Source organism: Trachurus japonicus, chromosome 18, assembly GCF_045865225.1.
Source record: "Trachurus japonicus isolate A0001 chromosome 18, Traja_1.0".
In the NCBI taxonomy this organism is placed as follows: Eukaryota; Metazoa; Chordata; class Actinopteri; order Carangiformes; family Carangidae; genus Trachurus; species Trachurus japonicus.
In genome coordinates this window covers 28,765,436-28,784,187 of record NC_140924.1, presented here as the reverse complement: position 1 = coordinate 28,784,187, position 18,752 = coordinate 28,765,436, and the positions used below count along the sequence as shown (strand labels likewise).

Sequence of the window (18,752 nt, the reverse complement as noted above, 5' to 3'; positions counted from 1 at the left end):
CGTGGCTTATCCATTCGCCTGAAGCATGATTGTTCATTGCATGAGCTATTGTAGGGCAGCTCACTTTACACTGAGTGTGATTATTTTTTTTGTCTTCTCTAGATCGTAGGTGATGAATTTGAGGTTGAAACAATGGAGTCTGCAGGTGGAAATTGTTTCTACACCCCCGCGACCAGGATCCCAGGGGACAAGGTCTGGTATTTCAAGAAGAACATCTTGGACCTCATCCCTGAACCCATGCCGACCACATCGTCAGCCAGGCATTTCAGTGTTGCCCCAGAAATATGGGCAAAACACAAATAGGGGAGGGTAGAAAGGGGGAGGAGGTTTGGAGGGTTGTTGAAGGTTGTTTATTGATTATTGTATTGTATTAATTATTGTATTGAATTGATTATTTTTACATGTTATTGATAGTGGTTAGGGCTGCCACGATTAGTCGACTAGTCACGACTACGTCGACTATTAAAATCGTCGACAACTAATTTAATAGTCGATGCGTCGTTTCTTTTCTTTTTTTTAAACTTTGTTTTTCTCTCAAAACTGCTGGGGCACCTTCCACACACGCACCCACCGCTGCAGCTGCCCACCACACATACACACGTGCACTCACTCACTCAAGGTGAGTTTACAGGTGGTCTGTCTCTTTTCTCTCTCTACCTGTCTTGTCCCTCATCAAGCGGCACCGGTGTAACCCCCCGCCCCCCCGCCGCCGCCGCCGCCACCGCCGCTCCTCTCTCTCTCTCTCTCTCTCTCTCTCTCTCTCTACCGGGTCCGGTCACAGCGTCCTGGTCACGTAATGAGCGCTCATCTTAACGAGGAAGTCTTCTCTCCCGGCGTAAATCTACTTTTTCCGGTAGCTTCTCATCACAGTCCACACCTTGCAGAGTTTGAGCTGCACCTCAGTTTCACTTGTTTTCATTTGACAGAGTTTCACACAGAACTTTCTGGTGGAGTCTTTCTATGTTTCTCCTTCTGTGACAGTAAAAAGGGAACATTTACATTTTTTCAGACAAGACAATTGTCTTATAAACTATTTGATTTTTTTTTAACAGAACGACTCCTATTATTTACAATGAGCACAAGTTATATTTGATTGATAGGCCTACCAAAACTTTATTATTGTGAACAATTCCGTAGTTTCAGGTGTCCACCTCATTTTATTTAAATGTAGCTATGTTTAATGCCAGAGACAAATGAAGGAAAGACAAAAAACCTTCAAGTATTTATTTTGGTGTTGTTTAGGCCAGTGCCTTATCTTTATTTTACTCAGCTGTTTGCACTTTATGCTACAGTTAAAGCTGCATATTTCATTAAATGTTTAATGAACTATCATCTTAATTGTCTTTATTTTTAGTTAGCATATACCTTAAACACTTCAAGCTGAAAGCTAATGATGGTATATAAGAGCAGCTGCATGCTGGTGCGATAAGCTGTATGTTTTACATTCAATTTACGTATGATCCGATTAGTCGACTAATCGAAAAAAATAGTCGGTGACTAGTCGACTATCAAAATAATCGTTTGTGGCAGCCCTAATAGTGGTTCTGTTATGCATATGTTATACATAACATTCTGTTATGTAATGAATTGAAAATGTTATTGTTGATTTTGGTTACATTAAACGTTCTCTGAATTGCTCTTGATTCATTGTTTTTTTCGTAAAGTCAAGCTTAATTTTTCATTACCCAAGACAATCTAATCATTCAGTAGTTCTAATGTAGCCTTACATAATAAACAGTGAAAAAGATTGGACCATATAGCCTAATTTGTGAATACTAAAAACATGGCTTCTATGTAAAGAATGCTGTGTGAGGTCATTACCGTAACAAAATTTTTCATTACCGTAACAGCTTTTCATTACCGTAACACTTGCTGTATATGTAAATATTTGGATGGGAATGAGTGATAACTTCAAATTTTATTTTTGTACAGGAACTATTTGTCAAGTCTTTTAAGATTACTGAATTGACTTTTTTTTTTTTTTTGTAAAATTTACACTACAAGAAAGATTTAGTGTAAAACATGTAATTTTGTTACGGTAATGAACATAATCACTAAAATTAATGTATCAATAAAAAAAATTCTGAATGTTTACACTATGTGGCTATTCTGAACTATTAATAGAACATACATGAAAAAAATAAAAGGTCTACTTTTCATACATATTCAGTTATCATCAATTGAAAATGTGTTACGGTAATGAACTTATTTGGTCAATGACTCAATAAAACATTCCAAAAATGTATAAAAAAACATGTATTGATCACTCATTTTAATTGAACCAGTTAATTGAGACCCTGCTTGCTACTAATGAGCGAAAAACAGAGCAAAATTGACCCCAAATTGTTTTTGCAAAAGTTAGGACAGTTTCGTGAGAATCACCCATACTTGATGAGCCTAGATGGTGTTTTGGAGGCATGTTAATATCAATAGCACCACATTCAATGTCATATCGCCCACCCAAAATGTGCCTGCACTTCCAGTATGAGTCATGTGGGTACTGACTGAATGCATAGTGCGACAGGTGGTGTGAATAAGTATAGTTTACAGAATTAAAAGCTTAAACTGAAAAAAGTCCCAGGTTTCAGTGTATCACAGCACAATAACCCATTTAAAAACACAGTGCTTGGGTGAGCATTTAATCACTTTACACATTCACTCTGACTTGAGTTTCTGCTTTCTGCAGGGCAGAGGGAACAGAAACCAGCATGACAAATACTACAACCACCCACAGAATACAGACATCCGCTTATGTAATGCTCCTCAACACACACAAATGCACTCTCTCCTCTTCCTGACCTTGAGGTTCTGCCCATCAAAGGGCAGCGAGCCGCTGACCAGTGTGTAGAGAATGACCCCCAGGCTCCAGACGTCCACCTCGGGCCCGTCATACTTCTTGCCCTGGAAGAGCTCAGGGGCTGCGTAGGGCGGGGAGCCGCAAAACGTATCCAGCTTGTTCCCCAGAGTAAACTCATTACTGAAGCCAAAGTCCGCTATCTTGATGTTCATGTCTGCATCCAGCAGCAGGTTCTCTGCCTGCAGACAGACAGTGTGGGAGCGAGAGGAAAGAGCCAGAAATAAAGACATAATTATGATGTAGAGAGCAGGAGGATGTGGAGGGAAACAGGGACAAAGAGATACCGGATTATTGATGTGCTGGGATTTATTTTCTCCTGATTATTATTACATATGCCAAGAAGTGAAACACAGATACTTGACTAAATTAGATGTGCTTTTTGTCACGTGATACTGTGATATCTTCTATCTATCATTTTACACTTGTCTCTGACCGAGTTTAACAAATAGGCCACCGGAGCATCCAGTGTCAGTGTAACAATGATTTTCTCTGACATGTAAATGAGTTTGAGGACAAGACAGTCCACCTCATTACAGACAGACTGTCTGAAATACACCTTTATCTGGGAAAAAACTGGGGTGAGAGGGGGTTTTCAGAGTAACAGCCTGGGGCCTACAAGCAGCATACAATGGGCAAAGTGAGCTACCTCAGTTATTCCTGTATGTGTGTGTGTGTCTGTGTGTTTCCCTAAGCCTAAAGTGAGCCAGTGAGCAAGGAGGCGGGGGTTGCCTAGCAACAGGTGCGCGCTCCTTTTCACTTGCTCTGAATACTCTCCAGCTTCTGTGTGTTTGTGTTTGAGTGTGTGCGTGAGTGAGTGCACATTAAATACAACGCTGACATCATCTTTAGGCTCTGACCTAAGAAACACATGAACACTGGCTTCTCAGTTTTAGTCAGACCTAATCATCTAAACTAATTAACATTTAGGCAAAACTATAAAATTTAACTCTTGGATGCTTTAGAAAGGGGAGCAGCCACTTCAATAGATACAGCAGTATAATCCTGATGTAGAGTATAATTGCAGCCACACTGCTGTTTTCATCTTGGGACACACAGAGTGTAAATTTAGATCTGCTCCGAAACGCAGGCTCATCAAAATTTGCTCTTGCAGAGTAGGACCCACTAGAGTTAAGCCTGTGCCGGATTTTACATCGCAACCCCCCAGATCAAGAGTGATTAGGATAATGTGCAGGATGCTACGCATTACAATAATGAAAACTGTCTGCCCTCCAGAGACCCCTTACTTCCCATGCAGCCCTTTTTGTAAATGACAACCATCATTATCTGCTTTAAGTGTGGAAAAAGGTTTCATGACCTTGGTAGGAAAGAAAAAAAATAGATAAAAAGGCCAGAAAATATCCCTGCGTGGGAAATCAACTTTGATTGAGGCTCCTGTATGGTTACTGTTACAGTAATAATGATAATGTATTGTCTACAGGTCTGCCTGCTGGCACAATAAGAGGATTTACAACTCTGCGTAACACTATGAACCAAAATGACCTGCAAGCATTAAATCTGTGAGTGTGTGCTCTGTTTCATTTTTGGCACCAAGTAAATGTGAATCGATGGCTGGAGGAAAAATAAAGACGGAAGGACGGATCGATCCAATCAGAGACAGGTAAAGACACTCAGGTGAAGACAGTTTGTGTGTACACAGATGAATGAGAGTGTGTGTATGTGAGTTTAAGCCGAGGTAAGACATTATCATCTTTGTGATTAACCTCTGGGTCGACTTTTAATAGAGAGCGAGAGATTGAGAGAGAGAGAGAGAGAGGAAGTGAGAGAGAAAGAGACAGAGAGAGAGGCTCAGTGTAGTTCATCTGTGGGTGTGTTCTCACCTTGAGGTCTCTGTGTACTATACACTTCTGATGGCAATACTGCACCGCTGACACAATCTGGAGAGTGAGACATAAGTGAGGGAGAGAAAGAGGGGGGAAACAGAGAAACAGAGGGAGAGAGAGGATGGTGAGATGAACACAGCTGAACTGATCAGTGACATACAAAGACACAGAGCTCCTCATTAGAATTTCATCTGAAAACAATCCTGTTGATTTACTAAAAAATGCTAAATCTAAGCTGTTCGACTGTCTGCTCTCATTTTAATGACCAATAATCAATCATTAAAATCACATCAAAGACGAAATGTCTTGACAAATATCCCTATTTGAATAAACATTTACCAATAATCACTATTAGCATATAAAATATGTGTGAAATTAGTAGTAGATTTGATCTCAGCACACACACACCTGTCTGAATTTGGCACGGGCTTCTTTCTCCTTCATCCTGCCATGGGCCACCAAGTAATCAAAGACCTCTCCTGGGAGACAAAAGAAGAGGAGAAGAGTTGGAACCGGATATTAGTCTCCTTAAAGCCAGAGTATTGGGTCAAAGGGACATTGACCTAATACTCATTGGGTATTGTCTTTTAAAAACAATGTACGGTCGCACAGTGCTGAAGGGCTCATTACTTAATACTTAGAGACCTCAATGAAACACACAGAAAATGTCAGTCTGTTATTTTTTGTCTTTTGGGTAAATGATTACTACACTGTTAAACGAGTAACACGGTGACAGACCAACTGGCACATAATGTTCCCTTTCATCTGTCTCTATACCAGGGTAACAAGTGCAAGTGGGCACACCAGCACAAGAAGAGGGTGCAATGCAAGAGTGGCTGTAATCCTTTTTTTTTTTTTTTTAATTCACAATGGCAACACTCGTCAGTGCAAAATAGGTCAGAGATGGTCAGTAAGAAAAACTAAAACTAAAAAACGGGACATTTCTGATGACAACCCTCTGGACAAAAGACCACAGTGCCTGTACATTAAGGGGGAGGATGCATTTTTTTGTTTGTTGGGAACCATTTGATTCTAACAAAGTACTGAGCCTTGGGGGGTGGGGGGGGATTTCGTAGTGACACGCACTTACCTCCACTAGCGTACTCCATTACCAGGTACAAAGTCTTCTCTGTCTCTATCACCTCAAAGAGCTTGACTGGAGGTGGTGAGAGAAAGGCAAAGAGAGAATTGGAGGGGGAGAGAGATAAGTAAAGTGGTGGGAGATGGGATAAGAGAGAGGAAAATCAAAAGAAGAAAGGGAGGAGCAGTGAAAGAGTTGAGCAAGAAAGAGGCAGAGAGAGTGAAAGCAAAAATAAAGCGATAAAAGCAGAGGGATTGTTATCATTTGTCTTGAATACATAACCTTGAGAGATCATTTACGCCCTGTTCTCAGTGAGTGACGACAGAGCGGAAAACTCACGTTTCACTGTGACTCACCTATGTTGGGGTGATTCAACATCTTCATGATCCTCACCTCCCGGAAGAGCTGCAAGAAACAAGCCACACAGTGCACCGTCAAATAACACCAGCAGAAGTAGGCGGGCGTTGTTACATTTATATTCAACGCACATCCAGATATTGTGAAGAATGTGCGTCCATGGGTATGTGATGTTCAGCATCAGTGCACATGTAAGCACAGGAAGAAAATTTTAATTCTTTTTATAATTAAAAAAAAACTTTCAGTTCAGTATTACAATATCCTATTTGTCTAACTGCAATGGGAAAATGACACCGAAAACACAAACATTCACTTCCTGTTTATTGGGGTCAAATTACTAGAAGGAAAGCAAAAACAAACATCGATGATGACGACATCGTCTCAGAGATTCAGGCAAGACAGGTTTAAATCCGAGGTCTGCCACAACTTAGGATCTCAGAGTTAAACAAACAAAGAAGAGATAGGTTTGCCTTCAGCTACTTGTCAACTCTGAGAAGTACTGAGCACAAGCCAAAGTCTACTTCAGTGCCATCCAGTCCGATCCTGTAGTAACAGCATGAGGAGGCGTTTTTCACTCATTAGGAATTCATTTCCTCTGAGTCAGCAGATAAGGTCAAACTCTATGCTTACTGGGTGTTTGGGGGGGCTACGGACACACACAAACCTGTGAACCTGGAACTATTAACATGTCAAAGGACCTGTAGCACAACACATTGCAATATTTAGCCAGTTATGAGTTTTGCTTGATTTTAAGACATGTAGTGTCTTTTAGAGCAGGGGTCGGCAATAGGCGGCCCGCGGGCCGAATGTGGCCCGCCGAACCTTCTAATGTGGCCCGCGACTGAGTTCTAATAGTTTACGTACTGCATTTCTCGGTCTCTGTGCCTACAGGCGCCTGTAAGTCAATGCGTAGGGACACGGAAACACGTGTCCCAGCGCAATGTTGTGTGTGCCTGTGAGACGCTGCACTGGGATAAGGAAACGCCCAGGTAACATGCGCGAATGTTTGGGGAGCCGGCTGGACTGCAGGGTTTTCCCTGCCTGTCTGCAAAGGCCGTGGGTGATTTTGGCCTCGGTTCAACCGTGTGTGCATCAGGGGGGCCGTTCAGACGTCTTTGGCTCGCGCTCAAACCCATTCAATGTAGATGCGCGGCATGCGTGCTCCGAACTCAAAAGCCGTAGCGGTGCACATTTGATGCAACACGGTTGTTTTTTTCGTGCACGTCCGCGGCGCAGAGTTGCACACGGTTGCACGGACCTGCTTCCCCGTGTTGTGTCCCTTCGGCCTGTGTCTCTCCTAAAATTTCCCACTGAGCTCTGCCTCGTTTGAAAGGTGAAGGAAGCCCGTGAAAGACGTCGCCTCCGAGATGTAGAATGTGTGTTATTGAAGAGAAACACACATGTCAGGACCAATGACTTGTATCATGAGAACGGACCTGCCCTAGCCTCCTTTCATATTTAAGCTAAAAATCACAGGGCATGTCTCAGGATACAAGCCAGCAGTGTAAAGCTCAAGTATGATATGTAAATGATGATATGATGGGCTATGTCAAAATTTTTAATTTTATATGATACAAAACACCAAAGATGTGTATAAATAAAAATGATGTGCACAAGAGAAATACAAATATAAAATATAAACAACCAAATTATTAAGCAAAAAGGTTCATTTAATTTCAATCTAGGCCTATTTGAATGTCCGGCCCTCGGGGTGTCTGTTGAGAAAAATTCTGGCCCTTATAATATAATATAATAGCCTACCCCTGTTTTAGAGTGAATCCACCTGGACTTCAAACATGGCTCCTACAACTTACACTTAGCACCAACATCCTTGCTGTTTTAAAACAGGATATTATTATTATTATTATTATTCTCATCTCAGCTCATTAGCTGTGGCAAAACCTGAGGTGTGACTGTGGCACCTAGGTGTAGAGGCTCAAACAGTATTAGCTGAGAGGATGAGACTGGCAATGTTCTTCATTTTTCTTCCTGCTCATAAAAAAGCCACAACAAGTGCAACACAAACATTAACCTGCATTTCTTTCCTGTTTAGCTAAAGCTGATATAGCTAATATCTGTACCACAGAGCTTCCTTGTTTACAAAACTATTAACTCATTGATCAGCCACACTGCTAACATGCTCCCTCATAAACATGAACACACTGGAATTTATTTTGAGCTAAAAACCACATAAACCATCCTGCTGCTGTAGATACTTACTACAGCATGAAAAAAGTGGTTTAATTCGCAGCAGGAAATAGCCCTCAACAAAGTTCACCTCTAGTCCTAGTGCACATGAACTTGCATTTAGATGCTTGCTGACGTTTGGTGTCAGGGTGTGTCAGGGTTCGAATTCACCACTAGATTTATGTGTTGTCCCCGTCACTGTTGAAGCTACGTCTTCACATTTTCTTGTCATGAGCTTAGCATGTCTTGACTTTGCACACAAGTGTGTATTCTGTGTCTCATGTGTACGTCTGCATGAGCGTTTGGTGTGTGTGTGCATTCAGAGAGCAAGGACACATGGTTAGAGAGTGTGCGTGTAAGTGGACAGACCCCACCCTGCCACGATCAAAGGAAGTAATTGTAGCTTGTTTCCTGTAATTAAAACTCTCTCTAAAAACTAGACCACTTCAGAAAGAGAGACACAGAGAGAGAGACTGACAGAGAGTGAGGAAGAGAGAGAGAGAGGGCTTAAAGAGAAAGACACGTGGGACAGGAAGAGTGACTTGAAAATGACTTCTGAAATAGGGGATAAGAGGGATTGAGGTTTGGATCTTTTGCCCATATGTGTGTGTCTGTCAGTGTGTGTGATAGAGAGAAGGAAAGCGAGTTAGAGAGACCCACCTTCTGCAAACTGGAGGAGTTGAGCTGTGTCTTATCAATGATCTTTACAGCCACCTAGAAGCAAAAACAAGAACATGGTCTTTTATTACTACACTTCAGTTCATTCATCACTCTGCAGTCGGTTTGACACGTCTCTCTCACACGAACCTGCACAACTACAAGCCTGTGAGCACAGCACAGAGACACACTGCTATCTTTTTTTTGGATGCGTCACACACACCCCACAAACACACAACGAACGATTCAATCTTGCAGCATTAAGTGATAAAAACACACAATCACAGCAGGCGACAGTTGCATAATAGGGCAGAATACAAAGATACACACACGCACACACGCGCACAGAGCTGAACATGGTTATAATGAGGTCTATAGTTCATAATCCAACAGTGGACATCAACATGGGAGACAGAAAAAGATAAAAACACAGAAGGGGATAGGGAAGAGAGAGATAAAAGAGAAGCTGAGAAAAATAAAATAAAACAGACAGATGGGAGAAGTACAAAGTGAGAAAGAGAGAGAAAGGGATGAAACGGCACAAGAGAAAAGAGGACATGGAGAGAGGAGGCAAAGAAACAAAGAATTATCTCTCAACAAGGACACAGGAAAAGGGAGCTCTACTAGTCTCTGTCCTTTCTGTCTTTCACTGTCAATTAACTCCTTTCTTCCACTCCTCTTTCTGGTTGTGCTCGTCTGTCTGACTCTTTCATGCCCTCTGACTCTCCCTTGTTTTCTTTTGAGTGTGCGTGCGCGCGCATGTATGTGCGTGTTTGTGTGTGTGTCGGCCAGTCACATGGAGTGTTATCAGGGTGTCAGGCACAGGGCTGTCACACATTGACAGAGCCCGCCTACCCCTGGCTCTCACACACAGGCTCAGAGCTGGCCTGCCTGGGCCTCAGACAGAGCCCAGCATGGGCTCACTGCAGACACAGCTCCTCTCTTAAAGGGACAGACCACCATGTTACATCACATCTGGAATTCACTGTAAGCCAGAGACATTTGCGCTTCTCTATTCAAACTGACAATGGTGATCTAATCTCCCGCAGCAGATGTACCGTCTCCAAAGCCATGGAAGCCTCAGATCAGACCCGACCTACTGTGTAGCACAGCGTGAACCCTCCCCTCGCCCCAGAGACCAGGAAGGAAGATTAACATTTAGACATCAGCCAAACGGTTTTATTGTTTGTCTACCTTTTACCACCACCTTGGCTGCTCAGAGACATCTGCTTTTTTCTATTCTTGACAATTACACAGTCGTCTTGCTGAAAACTGCCATCCTCTTCTCACGTCAACCAGATTTGCTAACAAGTTCTCCAGGCAATTAGTCAGTTTTAAACAGAAGAGTCGATGCAGTTTGGTGTAGATTTACTCATTTTCTACACTGGGTGAGAGGTTTAGTGTTTCTTTGTTTCTTCCCTTGTAAAATGCCTTTCTTCACCTTGCTGATGTTTCTTATTAAACCACTGATAAGCCTGTTTATAGATAGATTAGGAGTCAATAGTAAAGCATTTCTCCAGAACTACTGTGGCTAAAAATAAAAGGCTGAAGTTGAGAAAGAGTGATTGTGAACCCAGAACCAAAGAATAAGATTAAAGCTTTCAGTCCATTCTACCGTGTGTGAGTATTAGGGCCTACCTCTTTTCCAGTGAGGACGTGTCGTGCCAGTTTGACCTTGGCAAAGTTTCCTTTGCCGATGGTTTTCAGCAACCGATAGTTACCGATGTGTGGCTGCTCATCTGATGTGGTGGTGGCGACGGAGTTCCGACATCGCGGCATGCTGGAGCGACCAGTTGACTTGGTCTCCTGGGAAAAGAAAAGGCGATAGACATGTAAGCACGGGAGCAGGAGGACGAGATGGTTTCAACAGAGAAAGTAACATCAAGTGACCCTCATAATGTGAGTGAGCAAAATCAAAGGACATTGTTACATTCAAATAGGCATTATCCCAGCAGCCCTAAGTACTGTATATACATGGGAAGATAATAAGGACACAGAAGATGATAATTGAGCACATAATGCGATTCAAGAAAGAAAAGGCATTTTTATGTCAAAGAAAATTAGGTCGACCAATTCTGTGTGTAGAGGGACAACAATGATGTAGAGAAGCAAAAATCTCATTCTAAATCTGGTTTAACTTTAAACACTGACGCACTTAGTCAGACCTATCAGGTCAGTACTGGCTATAACAGTATGAAAAGGCAGTACATACATACATAAATATATCTAATACATTTAAAATAGTGGAAGACGTCCTAACAGAGTCAGGACATATTCTGACCAAGCTTGTGCTTAAAGGTTTCAAATTCACATATACCCAAGATAAGATATACCCTTGTCTTTTAGGAACTCATGGCCTAAGTAACTTCAGTTTTTATTTTGGGTTGGACAGGGTCTGCATTATAATTGGGTGAAATTATAAAGATAGGGACTTGGAATAGACAGGTTGTATTGATCACGCTCTCTCTGAAAAAGGTTTGAGACAAGTTGCATTATTACATTTTATTAACAGTAAAATTCAAATTTCCAGTTATCCTTGTCGTAGTCAGGCTCATATTTTATAGCTCTTACATTTGGGTATGTATGTATGAGTAAAAGGCAATGTAAACAGTTGTCTACTCTGGTGATCCTTTGTTCTGACAAAGTAATGCTGTCATGGCGTAAGTCTTGTTTTCTTTTTGTCTGTCTTTTACTATGGTTAATGTTATAGGAAGCCATGATGGCCCACACACAATATCCATCCTAACAGGAAGTATAAAATAAAACTAACCCCTGCTTCCTCGACTGGATCTCCAGCCAAGGCCACTAATGTTTAAGTTATTTTTAATGGCCTCTTTGCTTCAGTTCATCTTGTAACAGACAGTGTGCCTTTCGAGTTATACACACACCCACTAAAAGAAAACAAAACCTTGCTGTGCTGGCAAGTTTTGCATGGTTGGCAACTGCGATTGGGTTTCAACTCCAGGAAAGGGTCACGGCAATTGTGTGTACGTCTAAGTCCACAAGTGTATGTGTGTGTGTGTGTGTGTGTATGTGTGATCTGAGCGGACAGGTGACGGGGATCAGGGTCAGAGGAGAGGACGACTGGCTCCAGGGTGACGAGACGCAAACACACACACGCACGGGCTGTGGCACAAACAGCAGCTCAAAGGCACAGGAATACACACTCGCGCACACAAAAGTGCGGGTGCGCAGTCGAGCACACAGGCAGCACAAATCACACACACACACCTCAGAGATTTGACACCAATGAGACAGAGACGGTCCAGTGAAATTCACACTGTTGGTGCGGAGCGAGGAGCTTCACACAAATCACCTCCTTCTCTTGTTCTGTCCCTCCGACACAGACGAGCCATTTCATCCACCTACTTATCTCCCCTTCGCTTCATCAAATTAGAAGCTCACTGTGTCACACAAATTACCCACAGACCACGTTTTTATCAACATCTCCCTCCCATATCTTGGGTCATGGGAAACAGGGAAAACCATGATTACTTCATTGTGTTTGTGTGTTTCTTGCTCCAGATGGTATGATCTAATGTCTGCACCCCCCCCGCCCCTTACTCCACCCCCCCACACACACACAACCTCATGCTGACAGTGCAGACCTGCATGAAGTGTAATAGGCCAGATTAAGCTTCAATACAAGTTGGGAAGTGGGATTAAAGACAAATGACAGTTACATTAAACCCAGAGGACAGGGGAAGGGCCTTATGTGGCCTTGTGTGACGGGGGGGAAGGCAAATGATTTTTATTTTTGGATCATGTGGGATAGGGGGGAGAGGGAGACAGACAATATGTCATATGTGGATACAATTTGAGACAATGGGACCCAAAATGACCGCACAAAGCTGATTTCTCGATCAGCTGGGCCGTCCTCGCAGAGGGCTGTGTGATCTAACACCCTCTGTCACTCACTCACCAGAGCACCGCTCTCCAAAATAGCACATGCAGGCGACTGTTGCCTAACAAAACATTCCCATCTTTAAAGATTTTCTATACTCATAAAGCCTTTATCTGATCTGTTATGATACAATTTAAGAAGGTGCAGTTTTTTTTTTTTACATTTGTGAATCAGCCTGATCTGTCATGAGAAAGGAATTGTCTATGAACCTATGTAGGCAGATATGCTGCCTTTTTGTATGTGAATAGCAGAGGACCCCAAACAAGAAAGTACTGAGAAGAAACAGTAAGGAAGGTGGAAGAAAGTAAAGACACTAACATGAAGCAAAGCCTCTTCTCAGTGTTTTCATAGCTTCACCAAAACAGACCAGCCTGTAGAAGTCTATGTAAATCAGTTTACACTGCAGGACAACTTGTAGCATTAAGAACTTTGTGCTGTAAGGTTAGTACAGTGCATTAGGCCTGGGACGATAATCAATAAATCAATTAATCGCACGATAAATGAAAATGAACTCGATAGTTTTTCCGGCCTCGATAAATCGCCATGTGCATGCGCACGTATTTGTTTTCCTGGTCTCTGGTCTCCAACCAGGCTGGATGACAAGAGGCTTCACTCTGTGCATCGGTCTCAGCACCTGGGCCGTTTGTTTCATAGCAGAATGAAAGGAGTGAACCCTCTTTTCAGTCATCCAGGATCTTTGTTTCCCAGAATGCATTTCTCAGCAACCGGCAGCGCTAGCTGTAAAGCTAAGCAGCTAAAAAGCTATTTTACCGTAATTCTTGCTGCCGCGCTGTTAACACGTCACTTTATAAAGTTTTAATATTTTTTCATGCGAGAAAGTCACAGTTCAGATCCCCAGTCTGTGGTCAGTTTATCCACATATCGCCTGTTAGGAGATTTCCTCCGACGTTTTTGGAGCTAATGTGGTAGCAGTGAGCAGGAGGAGCGGGGCTTCCCACAGTCTGCAGCCGTCTGCAGCAGCTCACGGGCCGGTCAACCTCCGTCATTGGGGGAGCAAACAACTAAAACTTATCAGCAGGTTTTTAGAGGTTTACCGCCGGCTGGTTTAATACTTTTTAGGAGATAAATGCTAGTCTCATTGATGAAATCTTACACCTGTGGAAGTCATATTAGTTTGTTTGAATGAAAAGTGGAGCTTCAGGTGTATAACGTTATTGGACAGAAGAGCTGCACTGTTTATTATTTTTTGTTTATTTTATTTATTTAGGATGGTAGCTATATAAGTTCTTGTCATTCCAATTACAATGGTTAAAAAAAAAATACTAATGAGAAATAAAAGTTTATCGCATTTAAAAGGGACTGCTTACATTATTATGAAATATTATTATTATATTAGTGGTTAATTTGTTCTCAAAAAAATGTGTCAATAATATCGTTTATCGTCAATAATTTGTGGGACAATATATCGTCCAGCAAAATTTATTATCGTCCCAGGCCTACAGTGCATGTAGGCATGTTATCTAATTTCCTCTATAAACTGATCTCTCAGAGTAACCTGGTTTCTAGTGAGCAATGCAAATGTGCAGACTGACTGGCAGAGCTGTCAAGTGCTTTGGTCAATCAAAAAGAGACAACAGGCTACATGACAGCATTGAAGAAACAGAGCCAAGTATGTGGAATACATTTCAAACATCATGACATGCATATGCTGCATTGCACATAGGCTCAGTTCACTTTTCTGTTGCATGCACGTGTGTGTGGTGGCTGTACCGACTGTATGCACATTCTTTTTTTTGTAGTCAAAGTGTATTTTTTGGCTTTTTTGCCTTTATTTGATAGTACATAGTGAGATAGACAGGAAAGGGGGAGGCAGAGAGAGGGGGAATGACATGCAGGAAAGGTCTGCCCGACGCGGGATTCGAACCGGGGACGCCTACGTTGAGGACTGGAGCCTCTACATGGGGCGGCCGCTTTATGTGTAGTTCAGGGGTCTGTGTGTGGACCAGTGGAGGCTGGTCCATAGAGTCAGAGGAGGTTGGTCCTCCTCTATCTTTGAGAGGCAATGAGGAAGATCAACATATTTTTAATAAAGAGTAACTGGTTGAAATAAACCATTACCAACTCATTTATAATATATTTTTTAATCTCTTTTATGGAAGAAAATCCACTAGACAGAGCAGTCTGTGTGAGGAGCAGGGAGCAGGAAGGTGGGGGCTTAGGGGAGGACGGAGGGCTTCTGTCCTCCTCTAGACGCCTCGGGGCGGGATCTCCTTCCATTCACTCAATGCATTTAGGATTTTTTCATGCTGATCTATGATTGGCTAAGACACGTAAACTCACATGTTAAGGGAGGACGTCCTCCCTTACCAATCAGCAACCAGAACACAAGATTGACATCAGGTTGGTCCAATGACAGTTCTCCAAACCCCCTTGGTTACTGTTACTATGTGCGCCAAACTTTTACTCCCAGCTGTGCTGCTCATAGCACAAGAAATACGGAGTTTTCAGCGATATTGACATCGATTTTAAAGGAAATATCTGCAAATTTTTTCTGGATAAACTGTTAGGAGATATCAGAGAGAATCAGTCAGAGAGATTATTCATACCGTAGTTTTCAGATACGTGACCTGGGCAGCTGGAGGGTAAACAAAGACACGACTGGACTCTTTTTTTTTTTTTTCTTTCTCCACCGTATGTCAGCTCCATAGGTCAGCTCAGGTAAAAGCCAAATATGTATGTAATTTGAGTGAAACACTTTGCTTTGTTATTAATAATTACAGATTTTCATGGTTTTCCTTTTCCTTTTTAAATCAGAAGGTGTGAAATCCCCACACTGGCCTGCTTTTTTTTTTACATCCCACATCCATGATAAAGGCTCTGTCTTTTTCATTAGGCCTGTTTTACTGTTTAATTTTCATTGAATATAAGAAAGTAGGGATAAGTAGTCAACTAGTATAAAATAACATGCTGCCGTGGACTGGTGTTCCTCCTGTCCTCCCCTATTTTTTCAGTCACCAGCCGCCACTGGTGTGGACCCAGGTAAACTTGGGTGCTTGACAAAATTTACATGATTCAGAGACTTGAAAACACAGCCATGAAAAACATGAACTGGCCTTTTAAAAAACACTGATGTCAAACAGTGAAAAACACTGTGTGATCTAAATGAACTCATGAAGATCAGTCTGCAGCGTTGTGAAACAATATGAGATGTGCACATGCACTCTGAATCAGATAATGTTTGAAGACAGAACTATTATAACTGTGTTGAAAAAAAAAAAGGTAAATCGAATTCATATTGATCTGCTCGGTTCCAAGATCAATCTCTTAATATGTGTCTTTTACAGTCTCCAGTGGACGTATGAAGCGTTGACGTCATTAGTCTCGCATGACCACCCTTCACATGCAATGAGATCAGCCGTATGTGCCTAGTACACACTGTAGCCACAGCACCAGGGAATATTAGCAAAGCACATTACTTACTAGGGCTGCACCACAAGCCAAACATTACATATTGCGATTATTTTGCCAATTATTGTTATTATAGTTTTTACATTTCATTTTTACTGTAAAATGTATTTGTATGTTGAGGCTTTTATGTATCACTTCAACGCTTACTATTTTAACGATCCATTTCTATGTCTAATGTCTTCTTAATTGTGCAATCATAGTATTAACCTAGTATTCTTCATGAATGTGACTGCTTTGAGGTCCATTCTTAATGTAAAAATTAATACTGTACTTTGAATAATGCACCAGGTTAGAGGCATAATCTACATTTCATTCAGGTTTAAAGAAAAATAGTGGTGTACCTGAAATATCTTGAACTGAAACAAGATCAAAAGCTGCATCACATAGGGAAATCAGTGGCAATACCCAGCCCTATGATTATGATTTATGAGGGGAGAATGGACAGCAGAGTTGAACTTTACAAGATTTGTAAATCAAATCAAGATTTTCCAGTTGTATTAAAGAGGGCAGAAACAAAACTTACCCAGCTAGTCAAGACTGTATCTCTATGTGGCAACTGATATTAAGGTCAGCAGCAGTCAGAGAAACTTCTCATCTCTTGGTGAGCTACTGCTTTAATGGATCGTTCACCCAGGAGTCAGTATGCCTAACTTTTCAATAATGTCACTGGACTACTTAATTAGTAGTCTACTGACATTATTTTGGGAACGCTGTACAAAGCAGGGCGAGTTGAAATTAAAGCGTGTCTCCCTGTGAGTTCTTTGACTCTTCCATGGTCCTCAACTCTTTCTCTTCCGTCTCTCCTATCCTCTTTCATGTCTGACTATTTTTGTCTTCTGATTCTTCCTTCATTTTTGGGCAGCTGCAGGCTAGGCAGAGCCCCCCCTCCCCCCACCACCACACACATAGATATAAACACTCATACACATGCGCATACCCACCTCTCCCCCCTCAGTTATAATTATAGACGTGTTGGGAGGACAATAAGTGACATCACTGTTTTGTTTTTACATTACTCTCAGATGCCGTGTGGGACTCGAGAACGCTAACTTTGTTCTGCTAGCACACAGTTCACTTGCGTTGCGTTGAGCTCCAAAGAAACATTAGTGGGCATATTTGTGAGGGCTGGAGGACTGAGTTGAACATACGCTCACTGAAACTCTGGGTAAGTTGATGACATTCACACCTGATGACGGGACGGACATGTGAATGTAATCAATCACATGACACTCGTGACCATCTAAGGTGACAGAGTTGAGGGCAGTAAGCAGGACCAGGCAAAAAAAAAAAATGTTAACTGGGCTTAATCACCGTTTAAATACATTCCCAACTATGACTTGTGTCTAGATTACACTTCCAGGTCCGATTTGTGGCCAGTTTCAACAACAACTGTTAATTCACAACATGCAGCAGAGCAAAGCGCAATTTTCTCTGAGCCCGGGTTATCAGCTACCGTGTGTCAGGCCTGTTGCACGGGGGCAGACCTTTTTTGTCCTTTGCTTACCGTGTGGAGAGACCATTAGTATGGTGTTTATATCCGGCCCAACAATCCAGACCCCCTCCCAAAACACACACAAAGTGAAAACTTACTGACAAGATGTTTGCAGCTGAGAGCCATTTACTGCCACACTGCCAACACAAGCATGTGCACATGACCAAAACACACAAAGCAGTAATGTTAATCCAAGGCAGCGCTGGTTGTGTTTTGACTCGGGCCTCATTATCACTGACCTTTACTAATCTGAGTTCTAGGAGGAAGCCACTCAGATACAAACCACATGGAATTTTACACAGTACGCTTCACAAGGTAACCCTAAAGGAGGGTCGCACACCGAGTGAGTGCTGCACAAAGCTATCAAGAGACAGCTCAACCCTAACACAAGATAGGCAAACACAGGCAAAAAAAAAAAGTCATCATCGGCGCAGAGGCAAAGTACGGGTAGTAAAGTTAGTGATGAGCTAAAAACCGTACTTGGAGATCAACTCCAATCCTTCCTGTTTTTACCTGTTGAACACATTTTCTTCTACATTACCTTAAAAATGTATTTTTTTTCATCATTGTTTATGTTCATCAGAGAAGCTGCGTCAATTTCATGAAGTGGGAGACACAGAAGAAAGAAAGTAACCAAAATCTAAACCAGGGTTGTGTAAAATATGTCAAACCATGTATGTATAGGCTTTTAAGACATAAGATTACACAGACGCATTATTATTCCAAGTTATACAAAATTAAAAAATATGCCGCCTTTTCTGGGAACTTTGTCAACCGACAAACTGGTAGCTATTATTATAAGCTGGTTTTGCATATCGCTTTAAAAAAACAACAACAAAAAAAAACCGCCACATCACAACCTGCTGGTAACAATTAAATGTAATCACACTGTTCCTGCTCATTTCAAATAATTAACCACAAATTAACTACTTTGTCCCTTCCTGTTC

General features: G+C 41.9%; 1 protein-coding gene across 35 annotated transcripts in view; it reads right to left on the bottom strand.

The window, feature by feature from the left end:
- Positions 1 to 18,752, bottom strand: part of mark2b (MAP/microtubule affinity-regulating kinase 2b) — a 64,068-nt gene that overhangs the window by 32,300 nt on the left and 13,016 nt on the right. For 34 of the 35 annotated variants that reach the window (XM_085759745.1, XM_085759708.1, XM_085759711.1 and 31 more), the window contains exons 2-8: positions 10,619 to 10,786; positions 8,984 to 9,037; positions 6,136 to 6,184; positions 5,789 to 5,854; positions 5,107 to 5,177; positions 4,696 to 4,752; positions 2,800 to 3,036 (exon numbers count right to left, since the gene is read on the bottom strand). In XM_085759745.1, coding sequence (XP_085615871.1) covers positions 2,800 to 3,036; positions 4,696 to 4,752; positions 5,107 to 5,177; positions 5,789 to 5,854; positions 6,136 to 6,184; positions 8,984 to 9,037; positions 10,619 to 10,786 — 702 coding nt within the window. The remainder of the gene's footprint in view (positions 1 to 2,799; positions 3,037 to 4,695; positions 4,753 to 5,106; positions 5,178 to 5,788; positions 5,855 to 6,135; positions 6,185 to 8,983; positions 9,038 to 10,618; positions 10,787 to 18,752) is intronic. The other variant, XM_085759712.1, reaches the window with a different exon arrangement.